Here is a 24,059-nt window from a genome sequence, read left to right on the forward strand (position 1 = left end):
AAGGAAGATGTATAATGGGGAAGGGGTTAGATTGCGAGCCAAATCAAATCAGTTTTCCAGGAAGAGCAATAATAAGTCTAGACATATAGTTTGCTAAAGGGGCCCCAAATAGATGCATCATCTTACAAGGACTGTCAATTAGTGAAAGTAACCCTTTCTCTTGCTGGATGATATCAGTGCGCAGTATAAATCAACATAACATGTGGTTGCCTGACATTCTTGGTATGGCATGCAAGAGAAAGAGGGAAGGGAATTTGCCAGCTCTCTTGTCTCCTTCACCTTAAATATGACCGAAAGTGAGCTCTTGACAAACGTTGCAGTTCCAGGTAAGCTGTATTAAGCTACAGCTATTTTAATAAATGCATATAATTTAAATTGAAGGTTTCCATGGTTCAAAACAGAAATGCTAATTGAAGGGGATCAGGAAAATCTGACACCTTCTCGATCAAAAACAAATGGCATCCTTTAGCTGACACCTACGATCTGACTGACAGAGAACAATATAAATATTTACGTCGAATGCATGCAATAGCCTGAGAAGGAAGAGAAGACTGGGATATCCCGGAACAATCGCCATTAGAGGATAATCCTACTGGAGGGGGAACGTAAAGTAAAAGCTATAAATATATTATATCAGGTGATAAGCAGTGCCACTTCTCCACCATTGGTTAAACTGGAAAAGTCCAAAATGTCCGGGGAAACAAAGACCGAATGGGAGATTTGGGCGAATTTCGGCTGATCGAAAATTCAGAACAGCCAAAATGTTCAACCAAATCCCCCATTCGGTGGCAAAGGTTGCGGGGGGGATCCCCCGCACCCTTCTTCACTATATTGTGAGAGACGGTTGCGGGGGTGGCCCCGCAGCCGGTCCGTAAAAAGTAAAAAAAAAAAAAAAAAAAGGAAAGGACCCTGCAGCTCTGAGGGGCTGGGAGGATCAGGATCATTGTGACCATGTAATGAAAATGTCACAGTAGCACTGCCTCTCGCCTGGAAATGTTCAAAATAATATTTAAAAAAGGGTGCAATTTCTTTCATGTGGCTTCTTTCCAAACTCCACACTGTACATTTCCACTTATATCATTTCCATAACACAGGTACACCAACTTTTAGTACATTAAGCGATCCATAGACACGCTGTACAGTAAAAGTCTACCAGGGTAGCTCAGCAGGTTGACAGACTGATGCTGAGATGTTATATATTCAAAACTACATGTTAATCGTATGCCTTTTTGCAATGCCTTATATAACAAAAAGTGCTATAAAATATGTTTGGCCAGGGCATGGGTTGGGTTGGTTGCTTGCTTATATTCAGGGAAGAGGGGGGATTTTTCTGCCCCTGTAGTGAAAATCAAAAGTTGCCACCTATTGATCCACGGTTTAATTTCCTAAAAACTGCTGTCAGCACAACAGAAGCATTTATCTGTGATTAACCAGTTTGACAAGCAGATAACATATTTATAAATATAACCTGTGCTAAAACACAGAGGGGCACACAAATAACAAAGTATGTGTGGTGTCTGACAAAAAAAACATTTCAAAGAAAACTAGTGAACGCAAGCAGCATTTTTCAATTTGGAAATTACTGTATTTTTATGGAAGTGTGAAATGCACATTTGGAAAACAATAATGTGCCTAGCATGTAGAAAGCCTGCATAAAACGCAAAGCAAGAGGCGCAAAATTTACAGGATATTTGTGCGGTAGTCCAACAAATATCTGTCTTTTTGAGACAGCTACTAATAAATAATAATGCAACAAAGAGGTTTTTGAAGTTCTTAATATAATCGTGAAGGCATATGTTATTCCATCTGTTTATAGAGGGGAAATAATTGGGCCCAAAAATATTGGTTAAAATTCTGAGGTTTATATACATCCCCACCCCGATATTGCCCGCTAGTAGCTCTCCACTGTTGGCCTCCACTACAAGTAGCTCTAGCTAACGTAAAGGTTGGAGACCCCTGGTCTAGAGGATGCCCATCACAAAATATGGGGGAAGTGGCTGGATATGGACTGAAAGATTTAACAGGACCAACTGAACAAGGAATAGTGATGGAAAGGGGGATAGGGCTTCGAAGGGGAGGGAGATTTGTGAGGAGAGTCGGAGGAGGGAAGGCCAGGCATTTGAGCAGCAGGGTTGGCGGGGGATCGCCGGGGTGGGGTTGGGTGGATTGGGGTGGGGGGGGGGCTACTGAGTCACAATGCGGGTTGTACTGTGTTTGGTTTTATGTTTTCATGTTAAAAAAACCAAAGTTGATTATTAAAAAAACAGAAATGCTCAGGAATACACTAGGATTTATGGCATATAATTCTAGCATTATCTGCTAATGCCTAAACTTTCGAATATCAGTCTTACCTTTTATTACAGTTGCACTGGGTGTAGGTAGCAGAGAGTTTGCCAAACCATCCTGGAGCAGCTTTGAGGTCTGGGACAGGACTTCTACGATGGGTGCCACCTTCTGACTGATTGGAAAATCAACCGCTGGCAGGACAGCAGAGGCCCCGGGTGAGGAGAGAAGAGTGAGGTTCTGTGTGGGAACATAGTATACCAGTCAACAAACATTTTCAAATATTCTCAGTGGTCATCTGTATTCATCAGGGAACATTGCTGAAGGCTTGATGCCTTTACCACAAAAATACTCCCGAACATTCTTGATATTTGACTGTGGGCATCCAGAAAATGCACAAAAAATGTGTTTGAACATTCTTGAGATTAGTTTGTTGGCAAACTGTAGAAGGCCATTTCTGAGCTATGATTGTAGGCAAGAGAAAAGCTCTGTAGCATTCCAATTGCCTGACTACAGGCATCTAGAAATGCCTGTCAAATATCACTATCCCTTGCAGGTTGGCATTGGGAATCACTTCAAAATACGTCTATTGACTTTGTGCCAGTGTTGAACACATATGGGAAAAAAGTAACCCAAATGTACATTATAAGGATATTGCACTGAGGAGTTTGGTCACCAAGTAGAGGAACAGGGCCAAAGGCGGAGTTTCTTTATAAGTTCATGGTACTCCGAGGTGACTTGCAATATCTTGTTTACCTATTTTTACTTATTTCCTTACATGGCCATACACCATCATACACTTAAGTACCTGGCCTCTTGCTTAATGCAATTGTGCAGTAGCACCTGGAGCCTGTCAGGTGCTGGATGGGATTACCACAATGACTGATTTCAGGCCCAAATAACCAGCCAGACTCAAAGAAGATGACAAAATACTACTTTATCATCAGTTCAACAAAGTAGGGAAATCTGGGAAGCATAACAAATCGCAGCTCACACACTCACGAAAATATTTCAGTTACACAAAGGCTTTCTACCTCAATATACGGCAGCTATTTCATCCTACGTGGCAAATAGGAAAAACCAAATTGGGCACAGGGATAGGTCAAGGGAACATATATACCTATAGCTTATTTGGGTGTTATGGAGTAGACACGCCTAAAACAACCTCTAACTGCGTATAATACAGATAATAGAATGACAGCAGCAGATTGGCTTCTGAAACAATGTATAGTCCATCATCACATAGAACATCCTGATTTGTTGGCAACCCTCTTCCAACCTTGGACATTCGGCTTGTTAGCAGCACGTAAGGAAAACGAAACCCAGGTGCGGGGAACAAAGTCAGACAACTGTCCACTTGGCCAATTAGCCTACATCACTCATTAGTGAGGCCTTAAGACAAGGCCTCTTCTTTGTAGTTGACCTTGCTGAATGTTCTCCTCCTTAGAACTTTAAAGGGAGTGAAATACATCGCTATCGTCATCTGAGCGTTATAAATAGGCCTAGTCTTCTGGTCCCGCAACACTTATGAGGAGACCATGATTTTCTTTCTATCTTACCCTCCTATTTAGCGGCATTTGATTCAATTATACTGGGTGCTGTTACTCTCCTTGGCCTCTGGAGACTTGGTTGCTGCGTGTTGCATGAGCTGTCTAAATCTTTGACTATTCAATACGAGGCACTCGCAAATGTTCACTCCTTTACTTAATCTAAGAGAAATATGTCCTACGTACATGGTTTATCCACTTCGACTCCTTTCTTGCCTTGTAGTTGCTTCTTGCTGCGGTATCCTTGATCCTAAGCAAAACAAATATTCTTTGTTCTTGCACAAATTTGTATTCCAGTGCCTGGCCCCTCTGCAGCCTTGACCTCTTTCCTTCAGACTTCTCGCTTGCTATTATATTAAACCGACGTCCATCTTCTAAACATGGCTGCTTTACTCGTGGTATGTTTTCTACTGCAACAAGCTTCTATATATCTTATATACCATGCGTTTCTGCATATATACATCTACTGCATCTCTTTGCACTTATCTTCTCAGCATTTATGAATTCTTCGCATTTGCATGCATATTCACTTCGTTTCTTTATTCATATCTTCCTTCTTTAACTATTTGTATATCGTTTCAGTGCGTCCTCGTCTCTTCTCTTCATGACGTCACCTTATACTTGTCAGACTTTACTTTTAGTTCTTCTATGTCCAGTGATGTCTGCAGACTTGCTTCTACCACATCAGTTCAAGGGTACATTCGATAGGGGTGTCTGAATGCATAACGTCTCTCATATCTTCGGTGCAGTATTGGGATGATACCAGGTGTCATGCACAGTGCTTTCTTGCTGCTCTTCCAATATGACTTAGGTTGAGGGGGTGGGCTCCATGAGTGATGTGTACATCTGCTTCTCTACACAATGTAAAATCTTTTAGTTGCTAATACATATAACCAATGTAGAATATGTTTGGATTAAAAAAATATATAATATGCATCTTCTAATGTTTTGCAGCCATGTGTTAAATTCCAATAGTGCACAAAATAAACACACTATCAAACAGGACCTTATCAGTTAATGGCTGTAAACTGTCACAGAAAGCGATTTACAAGAAAGGAATTTGTAAAGCTTGTCATGGGTTGGAAATGGGAGAGGTTTTGCAACTTCAGCGGCAACTGATATTTTTTGCGGAAATCATGGCCTAAACTGGAGGACTTGGCTGGAGGGCAACATTCTATACCGCCTAGACGTACTCCATCTGGTTGAGTACGAGAGTGCGAATTGATGGGAAACCTTTTTTTGGGCCTCCCTGGTTTTCGAGTGGGGTGCAATGGATTTGGGGATCTGTTTGTGAGCAAGAAATGTGTCCCTTTTCACACATTGGGCCTCATTCCGAGGTTGGCAGTAAGGGTTTAATGGCGCCAGTAAGGGTGCCGGTGTCGTTAACCCCTTACTGCCGCATTACGAGGTCCTTTAGCTGGTCCCACTAGGGTGGCTAGTTTTACCAGGTGCCCTTAGTGGGAGCTGCTAAAGGACCAGGGAGCTAACAACGGGCCCGTTATGAACGGGCCCGTTGTTGGCTCCCTCCCCATTCCCATTGAGCCCTATGGGGGCTCGAATGGGGATGGGTTCCCTGAATGGGGAAATATCGGGTCCTCCAAGGTTGGAATGGCCCGGTATTTCCCCATTCAGGGAACCCGGGCCCGGTATGGGGGTAGCCATGGCGCTAATAGCACCATGGCTACCTCCATACTCGTAATGACCCCCACTGTCTGCGTTGAAGATTCTGCATGACTGCACCTATGGTGAACATTGGAAATTGAACATGGCACTTGGCGGCGTTGAAGAAGTGGAGGATGATGTACTCGGAACACAGTGGATGAGTCTGAAGGAGAGAGCTTGTTGTGCATCAAATATATATAGGTTCCTGATGGCATATAGGCAATCTAACGAGCAGCTCCTCAGTACTTAGTTTGAGTCACTGGACACGGAAATGACAGTGGAGAGATGGAAGGTTATGCAGGAATGTGGCTTTGACATCTTTGAACATTGGAGAGAGAGTACGCCAAATCAAAATTCTAAACAAGGTTTACTGGACCCTTGCTGAGATGTGTGCGAGAGTGCTGGTCGACTCCGGTATCTGCCGGGGTTGTGTGCCACAGGGCTGGCTCCTTTGAGCACATGGTATGGGAGTGCTCAATGGGGGGTGGGGAGATGATCTTTTGGAGGATCTGACCTATCCACAGAGAGGATGCTTTTTTAGAGCTGCCCTTCCTGCTAAGAAAATCGTACTGAGGGATTGGAAGAGTGTTGTTTTTCCCTTTAGTCCAGCCTGGGCTGATGACCTGAGCAAAATGTTACTGCTGAAAAGGGTTATTTTACGTAAGCAGAAGAAATTGAATTTGTATGAGGGAATCTGGGGGAGGTTTTTGGAACTGGTGTGACTTACTTTGATCTGTGCTCGGTTTACCTGGCCGGTGTCTGTTTGTATTGTTTTATTGTAAATGCATTAATAAATATGTGAATACAAAAAAAGCTTGTCACAGGTTTAAGTAAAGTACTGCAATGGAAGCTAGAATTCTGTACTGATTCAAGCAGCCGGCCTTGTGACGTCACAACTGAAGTATAACTGATTACAGAAGAGTACTGATGCAATTTCCTTATTACAGGTCCGTAGTGATGCCACAACTGACCTGTAATCAGAACATTATTTACAGGCTCCTATATGGGTATTGCAGGCTGCCAGGTATTATGTACAGATTATGATGGCAGATGATGCCTGCGCTGTAAGTGAAAACATCTTTTTCACTTGAACAGAAACAAAACTATATAGAAAGACCGCTCCAAGTGGTCTTTCTAAATCGAACGGTCATGCCCCCCCCAACACACACAAGTGCACGCAGGGGCTGACAGAAGATGCGAGTGCGACAGATGAGTGTTTACGTGCTTGTGTGACTGTATCTGTTGTGGGGGAATGTATGTTTATAGCGATCGTTGTCAATGTGTGTGTCTTTGTGGGGGCGGGAAGGAGTGTTTGTGGCGAGGACGGTGGGGCCGGGTGAGCGAGTAAGTGTGCATTTGCGTGGAAATGGTACTGGTGGGTTCGGAGCGACGAAACTCCCCATTTACGGTAAATGCCTACCATATTCGGAGATGGCGGGCGGTGGAAGTCGGCTTTAGATAGGTTTCGGTGGGTGGTGGGGTAAACAGACCCCCCCGCCCGGAAATGTATACATTTGTGAATATTGACGGATGCACGAAATTGGTTGGAGAAAAAATAAACAGTCTTTTTTGCATGCAGAGTTCAATATTCGGAAATATCACACACAACCTGATGCCTGCCGGGGCAATCCACTCTGTGCGACCGCCCAAGCCTTTACGCAGCCTAGTGTTTTACCTTTCCTTCCTTAGTACATCGTATTCCAAGTTGTTCTGATAAATGTGTAATTCATTTAGGATTCGATTTTTATCAGCTGTAAGTTGCATCCGTAAGTTGTAAGTTGCATCCCGTCTCCCTCCCTCTTCCCGCCCTCCTTTACATTTTTCTATGCACTTACTCTATCAGAATGATCCCTGGACATAGTATGATAGCAACAAATGTTTGTCTCCTCCCTTTAGTTGCCCCAGAGCACTATCTGAAATGTGGCAGACCTAGTACATAGTCGCTTGATTTGTTCCACTCCCTCCTTTCTCCTCCCCTCTCCCTCACCTCTTGTTAATCTCCGGCTCTACCAGAAATGTTGTCAGGCCTAGTACAGTAGTCGCCTGTCTGTTCCCATTTTCTACATATCTGTGTTTTAGCTATTTAGTACATAGTTAATTTCACATTCTTGTTGTTCATGGCCTGTAAGAATGTAATTTTATTTCCCCTTGTTCCCTCTCTTGTCGTGAAGTGCTTTGAAACACATTGTGTATAGGCGCTATATAAATAAACGATCATATCATGCAATCCTTTCTTTTTCAGTAAAATCCTGTTTTCATTGCTTTTGCGACTCCCACAACTCCAGTGCGCTGGTTTCTCATTCTCCAGAAGCCATCCCTGCAGTTTCATACTGTTAACATCTAGCATTAGGAACACTACCCACACATCCTTCCTTCCGCAGCCGGTGAGATAGCTCTGCAGGTTTAGGCTTGCTGCTGTGATGGGTGTGTGATCTGCAGGCTACAGGTTCGTATCCCAGCATGGCCACTCAGCCTTTCATCCTTCCGAGGTCGATAAATGAGTGCCAAATTTGGTTGGGTGATATTGTATGTAAATATGTTCTCTGTAAAGCACTTTGGCGAAAGCGCTATATAACACACCATTATCATTTTCTCTACTACACGTTTAAATGTTGAGCCAGCCCTGCACGTGGCTTGTGGTTTGAAACATGCAGCCTTTTAACCATCAGTTTGTGAATGGTCTTCTGTCGGTTTCTATCTTTATGGAGAAGTGGCTTTCAGAACGGGAAGACAATTCTCTAGGGTGAGGCAAACAATAGAGCTCCCAGAATGGTCCCCGCAACAGAACACACTACCTACACATATATTATTTGTTACAATGCACAAAGAGGTTAGAAGCATTTGAACTTTTTAAACATAGAACGCACATGTAAATAAACACATTTCACAAGAGTTCATTATTTTCACACATTCCTAATCAGAGTTATGATCGACGTAATTAAGAATGATAATGATGTGTTATTTATAGAGTGCCTTAATCCAAAACGCTTTACAGAGCACATATTTACATACAGTATCACCCAACCGAAATTGGTACTCATTTATCGACCTCGGAAGGATGAAAGGCTGAGTTGGCCTCGCCAGGATTCGAACCTGCGACCTGCAGATCATGCTCAGCTGAGCTATCTTACCGTTACCCTCTAAACAGAGTGCATCAGGCTGCATCATCTTGGGCCATGCATCCTCCTTTTTTATGCCACTGTGTCTGGTATATGCATCAACCCTTTGACGTTCAGTTCATTGTCTATAAATCGGTATGTCTCAACAACAAACTCTTCTGCAATGTCACTTATAGATGATGCCTGTCACTCAGCCAGCACCCAGTCCAGCTTCCCAGCCAAGTTCACTTCCTAAGGCGTTTAATGTACAAATGATCTTCAATGTGATCAACACCTCTGAAAACACCGGAACTTGGACAGAAATCTGAGAGAGAATAGGATCTGTTTATGAGTGTGAAGGTTTCGGGACAGAAATCAGCTTCAAAAGGTAAAATCACCCAGAAATGGGGCTGTATATGGTAGGCATTAATAGCAGGCAATAATATCAGCAGCCTCCTGGGTGCAGTCAGTTTATTAGAACAATATGAAAAAAACCAAAGGAATCGGTAACTAGTCTTTCCATCGAAGATTTAGCATCGAACATAGAATGCATCGAAAGTTATTCAACAAAAAATGTTCCATCGAATTGCCATACATAAAGTGCAAAGAATTAATGCATCGAAACCCTTTAATCGAATAGGGTTTAGTTATATAAACACTCTAAATTTTTTGCATGGAAATTCGATGAAACATGCATAATGTTATAACGTTACAGGGAGCTGTCCATTGCTGAAATGTATCATTTTGACACTGGACAGTTCCCTGTAACTTGTGTTATTTATTGGGGAAGTGGGGGGTTCAAACCCCCCTCAACCACCAGGGTTCCGCCTCCCCTAAACCCCCAACCCCCCATTTAAAACATGTAGCCTTGTCCAGTGCTGAAATCTTTAATATATTTCAGCACTGGACAGCTCCCTGTAACTTGTGTTATGTATTGTTTATTGGGGGGCAACCCACAGTGGTCCTCCCCCCCCCCCCTACCCCCACCCTAAACCCAATTTTCAAAATGTTAACCCTTTTCCAGTGCTGAAATCTTTAATATATTTCAGCACTGGACAGCTCCCTGTAACTTGTGTTATGTATTGTTTATTGGGGGGCAACCCCCAGGGGGCCCCCCCTACCCCCACCCTAAACCCAATTTTCAAAATGTTAACCCTTGTCCAGTGCTGAAATCTTTAATATATTTCAGCACTGGACAGCTCCCTGTAAATTGTGGTATTTATTGTTTATTTGGGGGGGCTCCCCCCGCAAATCCCCAGGGATCCTATCCCCTATCCCCCAAACCCCATTTTCAAAAATTAACCCATTGAATTTCCAACTCAAACATACATCTATTTTAAAAGGTATGTTTGAGCTGGAAATCCATTGAAATTCATTCAATGAATATGCATTTCGATGGATAATTTTCAATGGATTTTAATTCGATGAAACATTTTTCGATGGAAAGACTGGCTACCAAAGGAATCGAGAGGAGTCACCAGGATGAAGTACGTTCGTCCGCTTTATGAGTTTGGTGTTAAATCGTGGGCAATCCATGGAATTGGTGGCCCGGTGGTGTAAGCCCCCAGTTTGGGAGTCCCTAGGACACCACAGTGATGTTTTTTTTACTTACCACAGGCAGTACTTCCGACGACTTTTGGCAGTGAAGTGGATGTTTCACTTCCACTTTCCCATCAAAACTTTACTAACACTTTTTACTGCACCCCATACTCTTGTGTAGAGAACTATTGATTTTATAAGATTTTATTGCATTTGTTATTGATGCTGTGGTGCTTGGATTTATGGATTTTTAAAATATATAAGATTTGCAATAACCAGTGATATAATGAAAAAAATGGTCTGCATGGATTAGGGTAATAAAAAAGGTACAGGGGATTGAGGGGAGGCTTCGGCGGCTCTCACCGGGTCTCACCTGCATACTTTTGCAGCAAAATGTCCCAAAAGAAAACATACATTCAATGAATTTTCCAGTAATGAAAAAAACTCTATGTAATCACATAGAACCGTAAATTGACCACAATGATCACATTGCCTCAATCATTTTTCCTGGAAACTCAACTAAAAGCTGCCTGGGAGTTTTGGGGCGGTGGTGCATTGGGCAAACGGAGAATGATAAGTAGAAGCACCATCTGTTAGCTCCCAGGACCACACTATTCCTGGATGTGGTATCTCCTGATCAAACTGAAAGTCTGAAATCAACAAATCAATTGTGGACATTGTTGGGATGGAAATGAGCATATCCCACTTCCCAGGCACTTCCAAATGCAGCGGACACCATATGAAGTGATCTACACAAGGGGAGGGGGGAGCAGCCCGCATATTAGGCTACATGTAAAAGCATGTAAAAGCCCCATAGCGCTTAGATGTAGACGCTTGGCACTAGAAAAGCGTGGAGCCCTGGTCTCCGTTTTGTATTAGGCCCTAAAGGGAGAAGCTGCAGGCTCTCACTGATCGCATACACAGTTCACATGGCCACATTTCCTTGGGTTGTTTGTGTGTTTCACGTGAGGGGTAACTATGCCTGGAAAGGCAATGCCAATTTTTATTTATTTATTTAATTTGGTACATGCCCAGACCCTGGGGTATCACGGCGTGGTTACAGGCAGCTTAGTAGTTAGTTACACTTTCGAGTAGCATATTTACAGGCAATTAATTAGGTAATACTCATCAATCAGGATAAACATAGTTACAATGCAAGCCTATTTGCGATAAGGCTTGTAAGAAGTCAGTTGGTGCAGGATTTCCGGGCTACTAATATTGGTAAAATAGCCATGTTTTCAGTTGCTTTTTGAAGCCAAAGAATGAGGTCTCTTTTTTGATGTTGATGGGGAGGGAGTTCCAGTGTTTGGGTGCTAAGACTTTGAAGCTGCTACCCCCTGCTCTGGTATTATTAAAGCGGGGTGATAACAGAAGAAGATTATTATTGGAGCTTAGGGCTCTGGTGGCTTCTTTACTCTGAACTGCATTGTTATGATAGATTGGTGCTTTTTTGGTAAGACATTTGTGCGTAATACAGAGAGTTTTGAAAATAATTCTAGCTTCAATGGGTAATCAATGGGCATCTTTCCAAGTCTTTGATATGATTTATTTATCCCTACTGCTGCTTTTAGGGCTTTGTTTTGCATGAGTTGCAATTTGCTCAGGTTGGCCTTAGAGATGCCTAGCAGTAGTACATTACAATAATCCAGTTTTGATAGTATCAACGCTCTGGCCAAGGTAATACAGTTGGATGGGGTCAGGAATTGGAGACTTAACGCTATCAATTTGGAGGTGTAGGCCGTGGCAGAGGAGAGAGAATTGATATATTTGGTCATAGTGAGGTTGGTGCCTAAATAAACACCTAGAGTCTTTACTTGCTTGAGTACTGGTATCATTGAGCCATCTATGTTTATAGAGGTGTAGTCCGCTTGGAGAGCGGCTATTTTGGTTGGCGATCCCACAATGAGAATTTCTGTTTTCTCATCGTTGAGACAGAGGCTGTTTACGGCCATCCAGTTTTGAATGATCATGTATATTTTGTTGATGACCATGGTGTCCTGGTCATAGTTACCTGAGATGGAAATGAGGATCTGGGTGTCATCTGCAAAATGTGTGTAGTAGATGACACCCATATCATCTAAAGCAGAAAAACTGAGCTTTGTGTAAGCGTTATAGAGTATAGGTGAAAGGGATGATACCTGGGGTACTCCTATGGGAACTGGTATGGGATCGGCAGCTTCCTTGCCTATGGCCACTCTGGATGTGCGTTCTGCCAGAAATGATTTCACCCACATTGTGGCATCATCCGATAAGTTAGTAATTCGCTAGTGAGGTACATAGTTTATCGTGATCCACAAGGTCAAATGCTGCAGATAGGTCTAACAGCAAAAGGATGCAAGGTTTGTCCGAGTCTCTGATAATGTCCATCTGGATTTTGAAGTCCAGAAGGCCGTTTCTGTGCTGTGGTTGGGCCTGAACCCCAATTGTCTGGTTCCTAGGAGTTGGTTCTGTTCTAAGTGTGTTTGGATTTGTGTGTATGCTATTTTATCAATGATTTTGAGTAAGAAGGGGACCGTTGTTATTGGTCGATAATTAGTAAGTACTGTGGGGTCCAATGTAGGTTTTTTAAGGAGGGGGGTGACCCAAGCTTTTTTGATGCTGGCTGGGACTGTGTTGGAGGAGAATGAGGAATTGATGAATTTGGTAATGGTGAGGGTGAGAATGCCAGCGCAAGCTTTTACTAGTTTAGCTGGGACACTATCACCTTTGGAGGCTTTGAGCTTGGTGATGGTGTTGAGTACTAGTTCTTGTGAGACTGGGGCGAAGTGGAATAGAGGCTTAGGTATTTCATGAGAGGTTGGTGAGGAGTTCGTGGTTATGGTGTTTCTATCGGCTAGTAGCCATCTTTTGGTATTCATTTTGTTATGTAGCAGAGTGATTTTGGCTGAGAGTGCATCTTGAAAGGTGGTGCACCATACATTATTGGCCTTGTCCGAGGTAGTAGCAAGCGTGGGGTTTTCTAATTCCTTAAGGATAGCGAAGAGTTCTTTGGAATCAGATGAGGCATTGTTTCCCCTTGTATTGTATGCATTTGCTTTATGTGATATTATGGCTGATTTATAGATCTTGTTAGCATGGCTGAAGGCTTCAGCAGAGTCGGTGGTGGGAAGTTTATTGTGAGCATGTTCAAGAGAGCGTTTAGTTCTTCTTATGGAGGCTAATTCTTTGTTGAAGCAAAAGTGAGTTCTTTTGTCGGTGCGACATATTTTAGTTGTGACAGGCGCTACTTCGTCTATCGTGAGAGTGAGGCAGTTGTGGTAGTAATCTGCAGTGGTGCTAGGGTCGTCACTAGTGACTAGGTAGGATTCAAGGGTCTTATTAAGCGTGGGGGTGAAGTTCTCTACAGTGAGCTTTCGAGGATTTCTGGTTTCGAAAGTGTCCATTTGTTTGGGCTTGGGAGGGCGGGGTTCATCACTCATGAGGGTGAATTTGATGCAGTAGTGGTCCAACCAGTCAATGGGGGTGATAGCTACAATAGTTAGCCTTGTGTTTAGAGACAGGATCCAGTCCAGAGTTCTGCCCTTAGTATGCGTGGGTTCATTCACCATTTGGGTAAACTTCATATCTTTGAGAGCTGAATGTAGGGTTGGAGCTTTGTGGTCTTGGTTGTCGTTATATCCCAAATTCAGGTCTCCAAGGATAATACATTTTGTATTAGGTTTGATGATGGGTGCGAGTAGAAGAGGGATATCTATTTCTGGGTGGCTATTTGAAGTAGGAGTTATGGGCTGCAAGTGCGCTATACAAATGTGAATAAATAATAAAATAAATATTTCACTATAAGATTGATAGTGGTATTCTTATCTGTGGCAAATTTGACTAGTAGCAATTCATAGCCTAAGATAGCTTCAATGGGAGTTGACCTGAGTTGTAGGTTGATCCTGGCTATGATAGCTACGCCGCCACCTGTGGCATGCGTTCTATCAGTTCTTAGTATGTTGTAATCGGGAGGTATGGCCAAAGCTAGTAATGGACCCGATGCTTGGTGGAGCCAAGATTTTGTGATTATTAGGATGTCCAGGTTTTGTTCAATGATAAGGTCATGGATTTCGATGGCGTGGGCTCCTAGAGATCGGGCATTAATGAGGGCACATTTGAAACTGGGGGGCTCAGGCTTGGCTATTGGGGCCTGATTGGGTGACTGGGGTTTAGGTTCCTTGGGTGTTCTGAAGGGGGTCTCGGTGTTGGACCTCATTTGTGTTTTGGTAAATCCAATGTCGTTATACTTAAATGGTTTAGGCGTCTAGATTGGGTGGGTGTGGTGAACCCAGGGTGGTTTAGTGCGTGATCTTAGGCGAGATGTCCTGACAATGCCAATATCTAGAAACCCCAAATCTTGTACTGGCAAACCCTATTGTAAAGTGGCAACAAAGATGGAAACAAGAGCGTGGACCTGACAAAGGTCCCCCCCGGGTACGTGTGACCTGTGGGGGGCTGGCCGGGCCTATATCCATCTCCCCACCCGGCCTGTGGGAAATTACCAACTATTATCGCACCATTAAGGGTGATAAGTCAACACAGGGGGAGAGAAGCTTAATTATGGCAGCTGAAACATCAAATTATTCTAAATCTGACTACAGTGACATTGATAACAATTCAATTCTCTGCTGGGCCTATGTTACACTCTGCAAAGTGCCATGGGGTCTAGTAGTGCACACTTTGAGCCAGCTGACCTGGTACCTAACCAGGTGGTCACAACTGCATTGGTGCACAACTCCCCCATATGGTTGGCACTGTCCCAGCGGCTATCGGCATCACCAGATTTGTTCATAACACAAGGACTGATGAAAGCCAAAGTGCCACACAAAACAATAGTTTTGCAGATCAAACAGTGAGCAGAAATACATCTACTGGGATACAGCAATTTGCCATAAAAATTCTTCTTAAGCTCACTGGATGAAATTCAAAAACTGGGCAAGCTCACCGCCTCTTTGGACGAGACACTCTCAGCTCTAGTTGGCCAGCAGGGGTCAGCTACGGCGTCAAACCGGACTGTGAATCATAATGAAAATATAGACTCACCGGCTGGAAAAGCAGGGCCTAACAGCCCATCCTGTGTAATAAGTCTGACTGGTAATACAAACCCCGATGCCATCTTGTACATGACCAGGAAAGAAAGGCATCTGGCAAAGAGTGCAAAGACTAGGCAGCAGGCCACCAATCAAGTAAACTCTACTGGTATCTCGCTTAACCAGCCTAAAAGTAAGGCGGACAAAAAGAAGGCGAAACGGAAAAGACGCAGACAAAAATCAGCTGGAACTCTGACAAGCTGTTAATTGGTGAGACGCTACCTGCCCTAGCACACGATCTAGGAAATGATATTACTACTACATCTTCGGCCCCGGTTGCCTGTCTAGCACCTGCATGGGAGGCTCTGCAAGTGGGAAACCTGCAGGCTCAGATGAAGCCCGGCCAAATGAGACAAGTAGTGTCAGCTGTCGGCTTAGCATCACTGAAGCCTAACACTTTGGTAAATCCCTCTGCTATCCTTGATCCAAAGACATTTATCTTTGCCCGAGGCCCACAAACATTCTAAAAAAAAAAGTGTGAATAGATCGGATGTGGTCCATGTCTGTAAAAGAGTTCTGGCTTTGCGTGGTCTGTCACCATCAGACTTTAGTTTTGTTGATCCCGTACAATCTGAGCGGGGGCATTTTGGGTGGGTTCACTGTGTTACCCCTGAGGTCTCTTCTCTGGTGAGATGCTATCAGGGAGAAATAGAGAAAGCAGAGTATATAATTGATCGACCATCGCATGTTGGCCTTAAAGAACAAGCAGCAACCCTAGCAGCCACCAAGTTGGCAAGGAGAGTAGCAAAGCCAACACCTTCAGGTGCCCCGGGTCTAGAATATGTTACACCCCCAACCTGGCTGAAGATGCGATGGGCTGGGAATGAGATAGGAAGTTCTTGTTAAGACACCTAGTGCAATCAGATTGATTGATGAAGGTCGCCTCGTGGCCATGGGTACCAAGGGATCTATCTTAAATGTGCAGGAATGTGATATAATATTTCTGCAGGAGACGTGTCTCCCAAAACCAATATATTTAGAGGGCTATGTGTTTTTCCAGTCGTTGGCAAAGAAGGGCAAAAGTGGTTGTCCAACTGGTGGCCTGTTAATTGGGATTAAGCAGAAACTCCCAGTAGAGAGTGTAGAAGAGATAACAAATACCCCAAATGTACTTGCAATTGAGATCTATCTGACTGGGGGGGGGGTCTAGGAAAACGCCTATGTAAATGTTGCTGATCAACATATATGTGCCCCCTATGCTGGTTTTAGACGGCATCCAGGAAAGTATCGACTCTATGTGTGCAGGATGGTTAATCACTGTAGGTCATGGGTTTGTATTCTTGGGTGGAGACTTGAATGCTGGTTGTAGAGAGACTGACAGTGGGGAGACCTATAGATATATGGATCGTGTGAGCATTATGGTCAAGAAATGAGAGAATACCGAGGGGAAGAAATGGGTGTCCTTTCTAAAATGATGGGGCCTAACAATGTTAAATGGCTGGCCATATGGTGATAAACCTGGGCAGTGCACCTGGCAGATGAACAAAATGTCTTCCACTCTGGACTACTTCTTTGCTAGTAACACCTGTGCGGAAAGAGTCAAATATTTCGAGATACGGAGAACAGATTTCAGTGACCATTCTCTGTTGAAACTTGCGCTGTGTTTGAATTTGTGTGAGTGTATGGTTGGCGGTGGAGGGGTAGAAGTAAACCCAGCAGGGAACAGATTAGGTTGGACCCTGAGGAACATCAATAAGGCATCTAGAGCGGCCCATGGTCTCAAAGTACAAGTACCAGACTTTTGGGTCTGCTGATGAAAACACGATGGGTGAGCAGTTGCAGGTCCTCGCGTGAGAAGCTGGGATACTTCCCATCAAGCATATAAATGTCCACAGTGCAAAATCTGGTCCAATGTTTGATAATGAAATTAGAGACGCAAAAAGACAAATGCAAAGTAATGTACAGGTAGCTAAAAGCACAGGGGGCATGCAGGAAGAGGTGGATGCTAGACTATGGAGGATCAAAACCACCTATAGGAAATGGGTCGTCAGACAGAGGTGCTCCAAGACAACTATGCAGCGGTAAAAGATTTTTACCACTCTATGTAGCAGGGATTCTCGACAAATCTGGCAGCTGCTGGCACAGCCAAGTGATACTCCAAAAGACAAACCATTAACCCTATTCCAGCGGACAAATGGGTAGATTTCCTCAATGCCAAATTTGATCAACCGACTGCAGCTTGGAGGGTACCACAGGGGGATGGTCACTATCCTCAGAAAATGAGTGCCGAGGAAATATACATAGCCATTGGTAAACTTAAGGACTTGAAAGCCCCTGGGCCAAATGGTTTGTCAAATACAGTCCTAATAGGAAACCCTGCAGTTTGGTCTAAGATCCTGGAAATGTTCAACAGCAGAGTCTGTAGTGACGGTATGGTGCCCGATACATGGCAGCAGGCAATTTTTCTCCCCATCTACACAAGAAAGGGGACAGAGAGATGCCAGAAAAGTATAGGGTCCTCTCTCTCCTGGATATGACAGGGAAATTATTTGCCACCTTAGTCCTGACTGCACTGCAAAAGTGTGTCACGAGTTGTAACATTCTGCATCCGACACAGACTGGCTTTATACCACGGTCCAGTACCACACATAACATCAGGCTTATTGATACACTTATGCAGGAGGCTGCAGTGAGGGGAAACCCAGCTCTATATCTTATTTTTGTAGATTTCAGCGCGGCCTTCGACTCGGTTAATCGGGCTAACCTATGGCAAAACTGGACAACCCTGGGATGCCCTCAATGGATCTTGTCTATCCTTGTCACATTACACACAAATACAGGAGCGCGAGTAAGATTAGATGAGGCCGGCACATAATCGCCTAGGATAAATATCAACAGGGGGGGGTCAAGCAGGGTTGTAACCGGGCCCCCTGTTGTTTAATCTGCTCTTATCAGATCTCCCACAAGCAGTAACCTCTGAGAGGGGCTGTTCGATCAAGATTGGAGATACCCGTATACCCAGCATCTTGTATGCTGACGATCTGGTCCTGATGGACGGCACAATAACAGGTGTCAGGGGTAAATCTAAGGCATTGATCAAATTTGTGCGTAGAAATGATCTTGCCATCAACATGAAGAAGACAAAATAATGGTATACTCTGGATGAAAGCTACATCTGGTAAACCTAGAGACGGACCTAGGTCCCATTGAGTATGTGCAGACCTACACCTACTTGGGGTGTGGAGCAGTCAGCCACAGTTCGATATAATAATATTATCGAACAAGTGCAAGGCCCGACAGGTGACATATGTCATAGTCCAGTTTACTAAACATACAGCAGGGTTCTCAATTGAAGACTATCAAACTCTATAAACAGAGTATTGTCCCAACAATCTTATACGGCCTGGAGGCACTAGCCATGGGTTACCTTGGTTGGCTAGATGTCTTGGAAGGGTCCCTCTGGAGGCATATTTTAACCCTACCCTTGTCCACTCCTATGGCCTACTTGAGGCTTGAGCTGGGGTTGATTTTGTTGCGATCTCAGGTAATGATACACAGAGGTCTTCTGTATATAAAATCAAGAACTAAACCCAAATGCCCCTTATCAGCGATATTGGGACAGTGTACAGAAACTACCCCCTGTAATAAAAGAACTTGTGATTCCCAATCAATTAATGACAAGTGTTTCCTTTCCATTGATTAGAAGCCTGACTTTGAACGTAGTATGAGCTTTACTACGTTAAAAAGCATATACAAGAGACAAATGGCTTCTCATTATTGGATAAGCCATTACAACCATCTGGAAAGACTGAAAAACTGTACATATGTGATTGAGGTTACACATAATTACCTGCAAACCCAGCGCTACTTATTAAAATGCCCTAGCACATGAGTTTGTAGTTTCATACTATGATTGAGAGTAAACCAACTTCCTCTTCTCGCTATGAGGGTGGCCTATTTAAAAATTCCAAGAGGGATGAGAATTTGCTGTATGTGTAAAGGATGGGCAAAATTGAAAATTGGAGACACAGCGGGCCTCATCACGACTTCGGCAGTAATGCGGCGGTTTTCCTGCCGGACGTAAATAGGGCTAACGCCAAGGCCCCCGGCGGACAATCCGCCAAATCACGAGTTATCGTGCACATGCCCCGGTCCATGGCGTTATCGCAAATAGCGCGAACCTTTAAATCCGGCGCACCGTGCGCTACCGCCATATCGCGCTCATAGCACGTGCTATGAGCGCGCGGGAAACGCGTCACCGCCGGAATGGGAAACAAGGCGGCGGCCATCTTGGAAATCAAAATCCGTCGGATATCACAGCCCCTGGAAGCCATCCACGCCATCCAACCTCAAAACATGTCTCAGGAGCGCACTAGGGGCAAGACTGGCCAGGACAGGGTGAGAAAGCCCGAATTCAGCGACCAGGAGCTAGCCATACTGGTGGAGGAGGCCGAGACACACCATGAGGAGCTGCAGCAGCGCAAAACAAGTGGCCAGCGCAGAGCACAAATCTGGCGCAACATCAACAAGAGGGTCACTGCTGTGGGGCGCATGCCCCAGGATGGGGAGGATTGCTGCAAGCGCCTGAACGACCTGCGCGTGCGAGTCCACGGCATCCTGTCACAGCACAGGAGTGCAAGCAGGGGCACTGGAGGAGGGCCACCACCACCCCCACCCAAACTCACACCTTGGGAGGAGAAAATGAGTGCCCTGATAGATGTTGGCACCATCGAGGGCACTGGTGGAGCAGAGGCAGGCACTGGCATCGATCCAACTGCAGGTGAGTCCCACCCCCGAATGCATGCAGCTGAAAGTACCACACATGCAGACCCTGAGTGAATGAATGCGAAGAAATGTGTGTGAGGAACTGCATACACCCATAAGTGAGGCCTACATCCATTGAACCGTAGTGCTGCCTAGACGACCCTGCACGTGCAGTGCATGAATGACAGGGGCCGGGGATAGACATCCATAGCCATAGGACAGCTACGTAGAGTTTGAGTGTGCATGAATACACCCCCAAAACACTGAGCACAGTGCACCCCACCCACGCATGCAATCTTGTCACTCCGACATTCACATGCAGTGTACCTCCATACCCACTCACAACAAGCACCACATGGCGACTGAACAGAATGCAAGGTGAATGCGTGATTGATACTGTCTTCAATCCCACTTGTTGGCATGAACTGCATCACACAAATGTATGTAGCATTGAACTCAAACCACACCCTATGTACCCCACAGGCACACGTCAAACCCAACAGGACGAGGATGATGGGGAGGAGGCCACACCAACACAGCGCCCATGGCAGCAAGCCTCCACCAGCACCCCATGTACAGGCCGCACAGAAGGGAGACGACCCATGCCACCCCCCACTTCACCCCAACGCAGCCCTACCAGACGGCAGCAGCACCCACATGGCCGCAGGGAGGCCACCGCCAGCTCGCCCCAAGCCACCAGACACAGCCCAGATGCAGAGGGACTGATCTGTGGATCTGAGCCCGACGTGGGAGTCACGCCTCCACGTGCTCATCATGCTGGAGGACAGCATTCACCCAGAAGCAGTGACGCAGAAGGGATGGTCACACCACAGGGAACCCCAGGGCCTGGCACATAGCAAGCACAAAGCCCACATGTGCCTTTGCGTCGTGTCCGCACACCACAGCCGGACGAGGACAAGCCATCATATGGCAGCCCAGAAGACCGGCACTCAGAGCCTGGCAGCCCAATCCAAGCCGGCGCCATGTCCCCGTGCAGCCTCCCGCCCCCGCCAGCGCACAAGTCACAGCCAGCACATGACACACCAGGGGTGTCCTTCGTCACAGGGGCAGCAGTGATGGGCCGACTCGACGTTATTGTGGCCAAACTGGCCAGGGTGGAATCAATGGCCAAGGTGCAGACCCGTCAGATCAAGGCTGTCAGTGCATCTATACGGCACGGATGCAAATACATAGCGCGTGACAATGCGTGCACACGCAGAGTCGTCAAACAATGTACCGCTGCCCTGACAGGGTTTGGACAACGAATGAGGGTGTTGAGCGAGGCAGTCTCAGCACTTGCTGAGCAAACAAGGGAGGGAAACAACCTCATGCGACAGCACATGCAGGCCGCCGCTTCAGTCCCTTCAACATCAACCACACCCACGGAGGGTTCCCTCGAGCCATCTCCTAGGCGCCAGTCTATGCGCCACCTGAGGGCACGCACAGTGGGGCCCGGAAAAGGAAAGCGCCCACGACCATCCTAGTGGTGCATGGCATCGTTGTTGGTGCCCTGAAAAAACACATGCGCCTATCTGCACAGTTGAGGGTAGTTCACTGGGGGGAGGGGGGATTGTGTGCTGGGTGTTCACTGGGGGGAGGGGGGATTGTGTGCTGGGTGTTCACTGGGGGAGGGGAGATGGTGTGCTGGGTGTTCACTGGGGGGAGGGGGGATTGTGTGCTGGGTGTTCACTGGGGGCAGGGGGATTGTGTGCTGGGTGTTCACTGGGGGGAGGGGGGATGGTGTACTGGGTGTTCACTGGGGCGAAGGGGGTTTGTTGGACTGAAAATAAATCACGTTTGAAAAATCACAATGCATGGACAGTAGTGATTGCTGACAAATCCAATTTAATGTTGGAGTGACATCTGTTCAATTTACCCATCACCCGTTTTAAACAAATGCATCAATCAATCCCTGTCTGGCCAACCTACCCTCCCTCAGCCCAAACCTTTGTGCATGTCCAACACCTTCTGGCACGTCATCACCCTCACTTCCATCCTCAGGTGGCTGCATATGAGCATCAGGGGGCAGTGGCACATTTCTGTGACAGCAGATGTTGTGCAGCATGGCACATGTCAGTACAATTTTGCCAACTTTTTCTGGTGCATACATCATTGCCCCTCCCTCCCGTGCGGTCGAGGTCCGGAAGCGTGCCTTCAGCAGTCCAAATGCCCTCTCCACGCAGATCCGTGTACGAGCATGGGCAGGGTTGTATGCCCGCTCCGCTGCCGTGTGTGGATGACGCACAGGGGTCATGAGCCACGTGTACTGGGGATATCCAGAATCACCTGCAGGGGAGAGAAAACCGGTCTGGGGACAAGGTAAGTGCAGTGGGTGTACAGAGCTCTGTCATCAGTGTCATTTTGCCATAATTGTCATTAGGTCTACAACATTGTGGAGTGTGCTGTTCTACGGGCACAATTGAATCAATGAGGTACTCTCAACTTGGTACGCCTATGTTTCTGGATGTAACAGTACTCTTTCACTTGTCGCTGGGTAAGGGAGCCCTTCCATCTACTTCTGCATGACAGAAGTGGCTGCCTCATGTCTCATTGCAATTCCATTTGGCTGCAGTTGCATTTGCTGGTTGTCACTATTCCGTACTGTTCTCCATGCATTTGCTTGGCCATTCTGGGGACATTGCCACTACTTAGGCTACTTATGTGTGGTGCATTTGTGGATGTGCCAGCTTATGGTTTAGAATTTCATTACTGTCGGGTGGGCAGGGTGGGATTTCTGTACTGTGTCAGTGTTGGGAGCCATGGTGCTACTCACACAGTTTTACATCCTGCATGGGTATGTTCTGCTGTGTTGGACATGTCCAAGGTTTATCGTGCAAGCTGCTTGAATGTGAATGCTGCAGTAATGGTGCTGCCTATTGGGAATAATGGATTTCTTGACAGGCACAATTAGTTGTGGATTGACATGCATTATGTTATACATTTGTACTCACCCAGTAGCCATGTGTTTTGGCCTCTGTGCCTTTCCATGTACGCCGGCAGGGTACTGTTGCGCAGGACCATGGAGTCGTGGATGGATCCTGGGTAGGGGCACAGCAGTGGCTGAAGGTGCGGTCAGGACCACATGTCATCTGCACATTGAGGGAATGGTACTGTTTCCGGTTTCTGTAGGCTGCCTCATGTACCTGGGGTGGTACGAGTGCCACATGTGTGCAGTTCAGGGCTGCTATTACATTCAGGACTTGGGCAATGGCATAGAATTGACCCTTCAGCTGGTGCACCTGTGTCTGTGTGGCTGGCAATGCAATGTGCTCGTTCACATGATTCAACAGTGCATCAAGCACCTGTCTCAGCATGGCATTGAATGTGGACTGGGCCATTCCATGCATCATGGCAACGGTATGTTGGTAGCTGCCAGTCCCAAGGAATTGAAGCACAGACACGAGCTTCACTAGGGGAGGTACTGCTGTGCTGGTGGCTATGCGGCTGCCAATGTCGCCCTGGATTGTGTCCAGCAACTGGTTGATGGTTGCCCTGTCCATCTGATATTCGGTCACCAACTGGCCATCAGTCAGGGCCCAGGGTGTTGGCCTGACCCTGGGGATGGCTGGCCGCTTTGCTGGTGCTGCTCTCCTCCTCCTTCTCCTCATCCCCACTACCCCCTGCACTCCCAGGGCCCTGGCGTGGTTGGCTGGCCTCTGTAGCTCCAGGCGCAGCAAGTAGAAGTCACCATCTAGGCTCCTGGCTCCAAATGGCAGCATGGTGTTGGGGAGGGTGTGTTGTGCATGGGTGGGTCCTTTGTAGGCCTCTGATTTGCATTGGTTTCACCTGGGCCCTTATTGCGGTCTTCTCCCTGCTCCTGCTGGTGTAATGGTGTTGGGGAGGGTGTGTTATGCATGGGTGGGTCCTTTGTAGGCCTCTGATTTGCATTGGTTTCACCTGGGCCCTTATTGCTGTCTCCTCCCTGATCCTGCTGGTGTAATAGTGTTGGGGAGGGTGTGTTGTGCATGGGTGGGTCCTTTGTAGGCCTCTGATTTGCATTGGTTTCACCTGGGCCCTTATTGCTGTGGCCTGTGTTCTGTTACCTCCAGCTTTTTGCCGGAGGTATTTTCAGCGGATTATCCGCCGCTTTTCTGGCGCTATTTGCGCCTACGCTGGACTCGTGATTGTGATGTTTTAGCGCGAATGGTTACTGGCGC

At 46.0% G+C, this 24,059-nt stretch overlaps 1 protein-coding gene across 1 annotated transcript in view; it reads right to left on the bottom strand.

Moving 5' to 3' along the window:
- The window catches only part of LOC138582946 (E3 ubiquitin-protein ligase TRIM65-like), a 270,237-nt gene that overhangs the window by 91,962 nt on the left and 154,216 nt on the right, over positions 1–24,059 (bottom strand). The window contains exon 4 of the mRNA XM_069654738.1: positions 2,352–2,523. Within this exon, the coding sequence (XP_069510839.1) occupies positions 2,352–2,523 (172 nt within the window). The remainder of the gene's footprint in view (positions 1–2,351; positions 2,524–24,059) is intronic.

Source organism: Ambystoma mexicanum, chromosome 3q (assembly GCF_040938575.1).
Source record: "Ambystoma mexicanum isolate Mex_15411 chromosome 3q, UKY_AmexF1_1, whole genome shotgun sequence".
Taxonomy (NCBI): Eukaryota; Metazoa; Chordata; class Amphibia; order Caudata; family Ambystomatidae; genus Ambystoma; species Ambystoma mexicanum.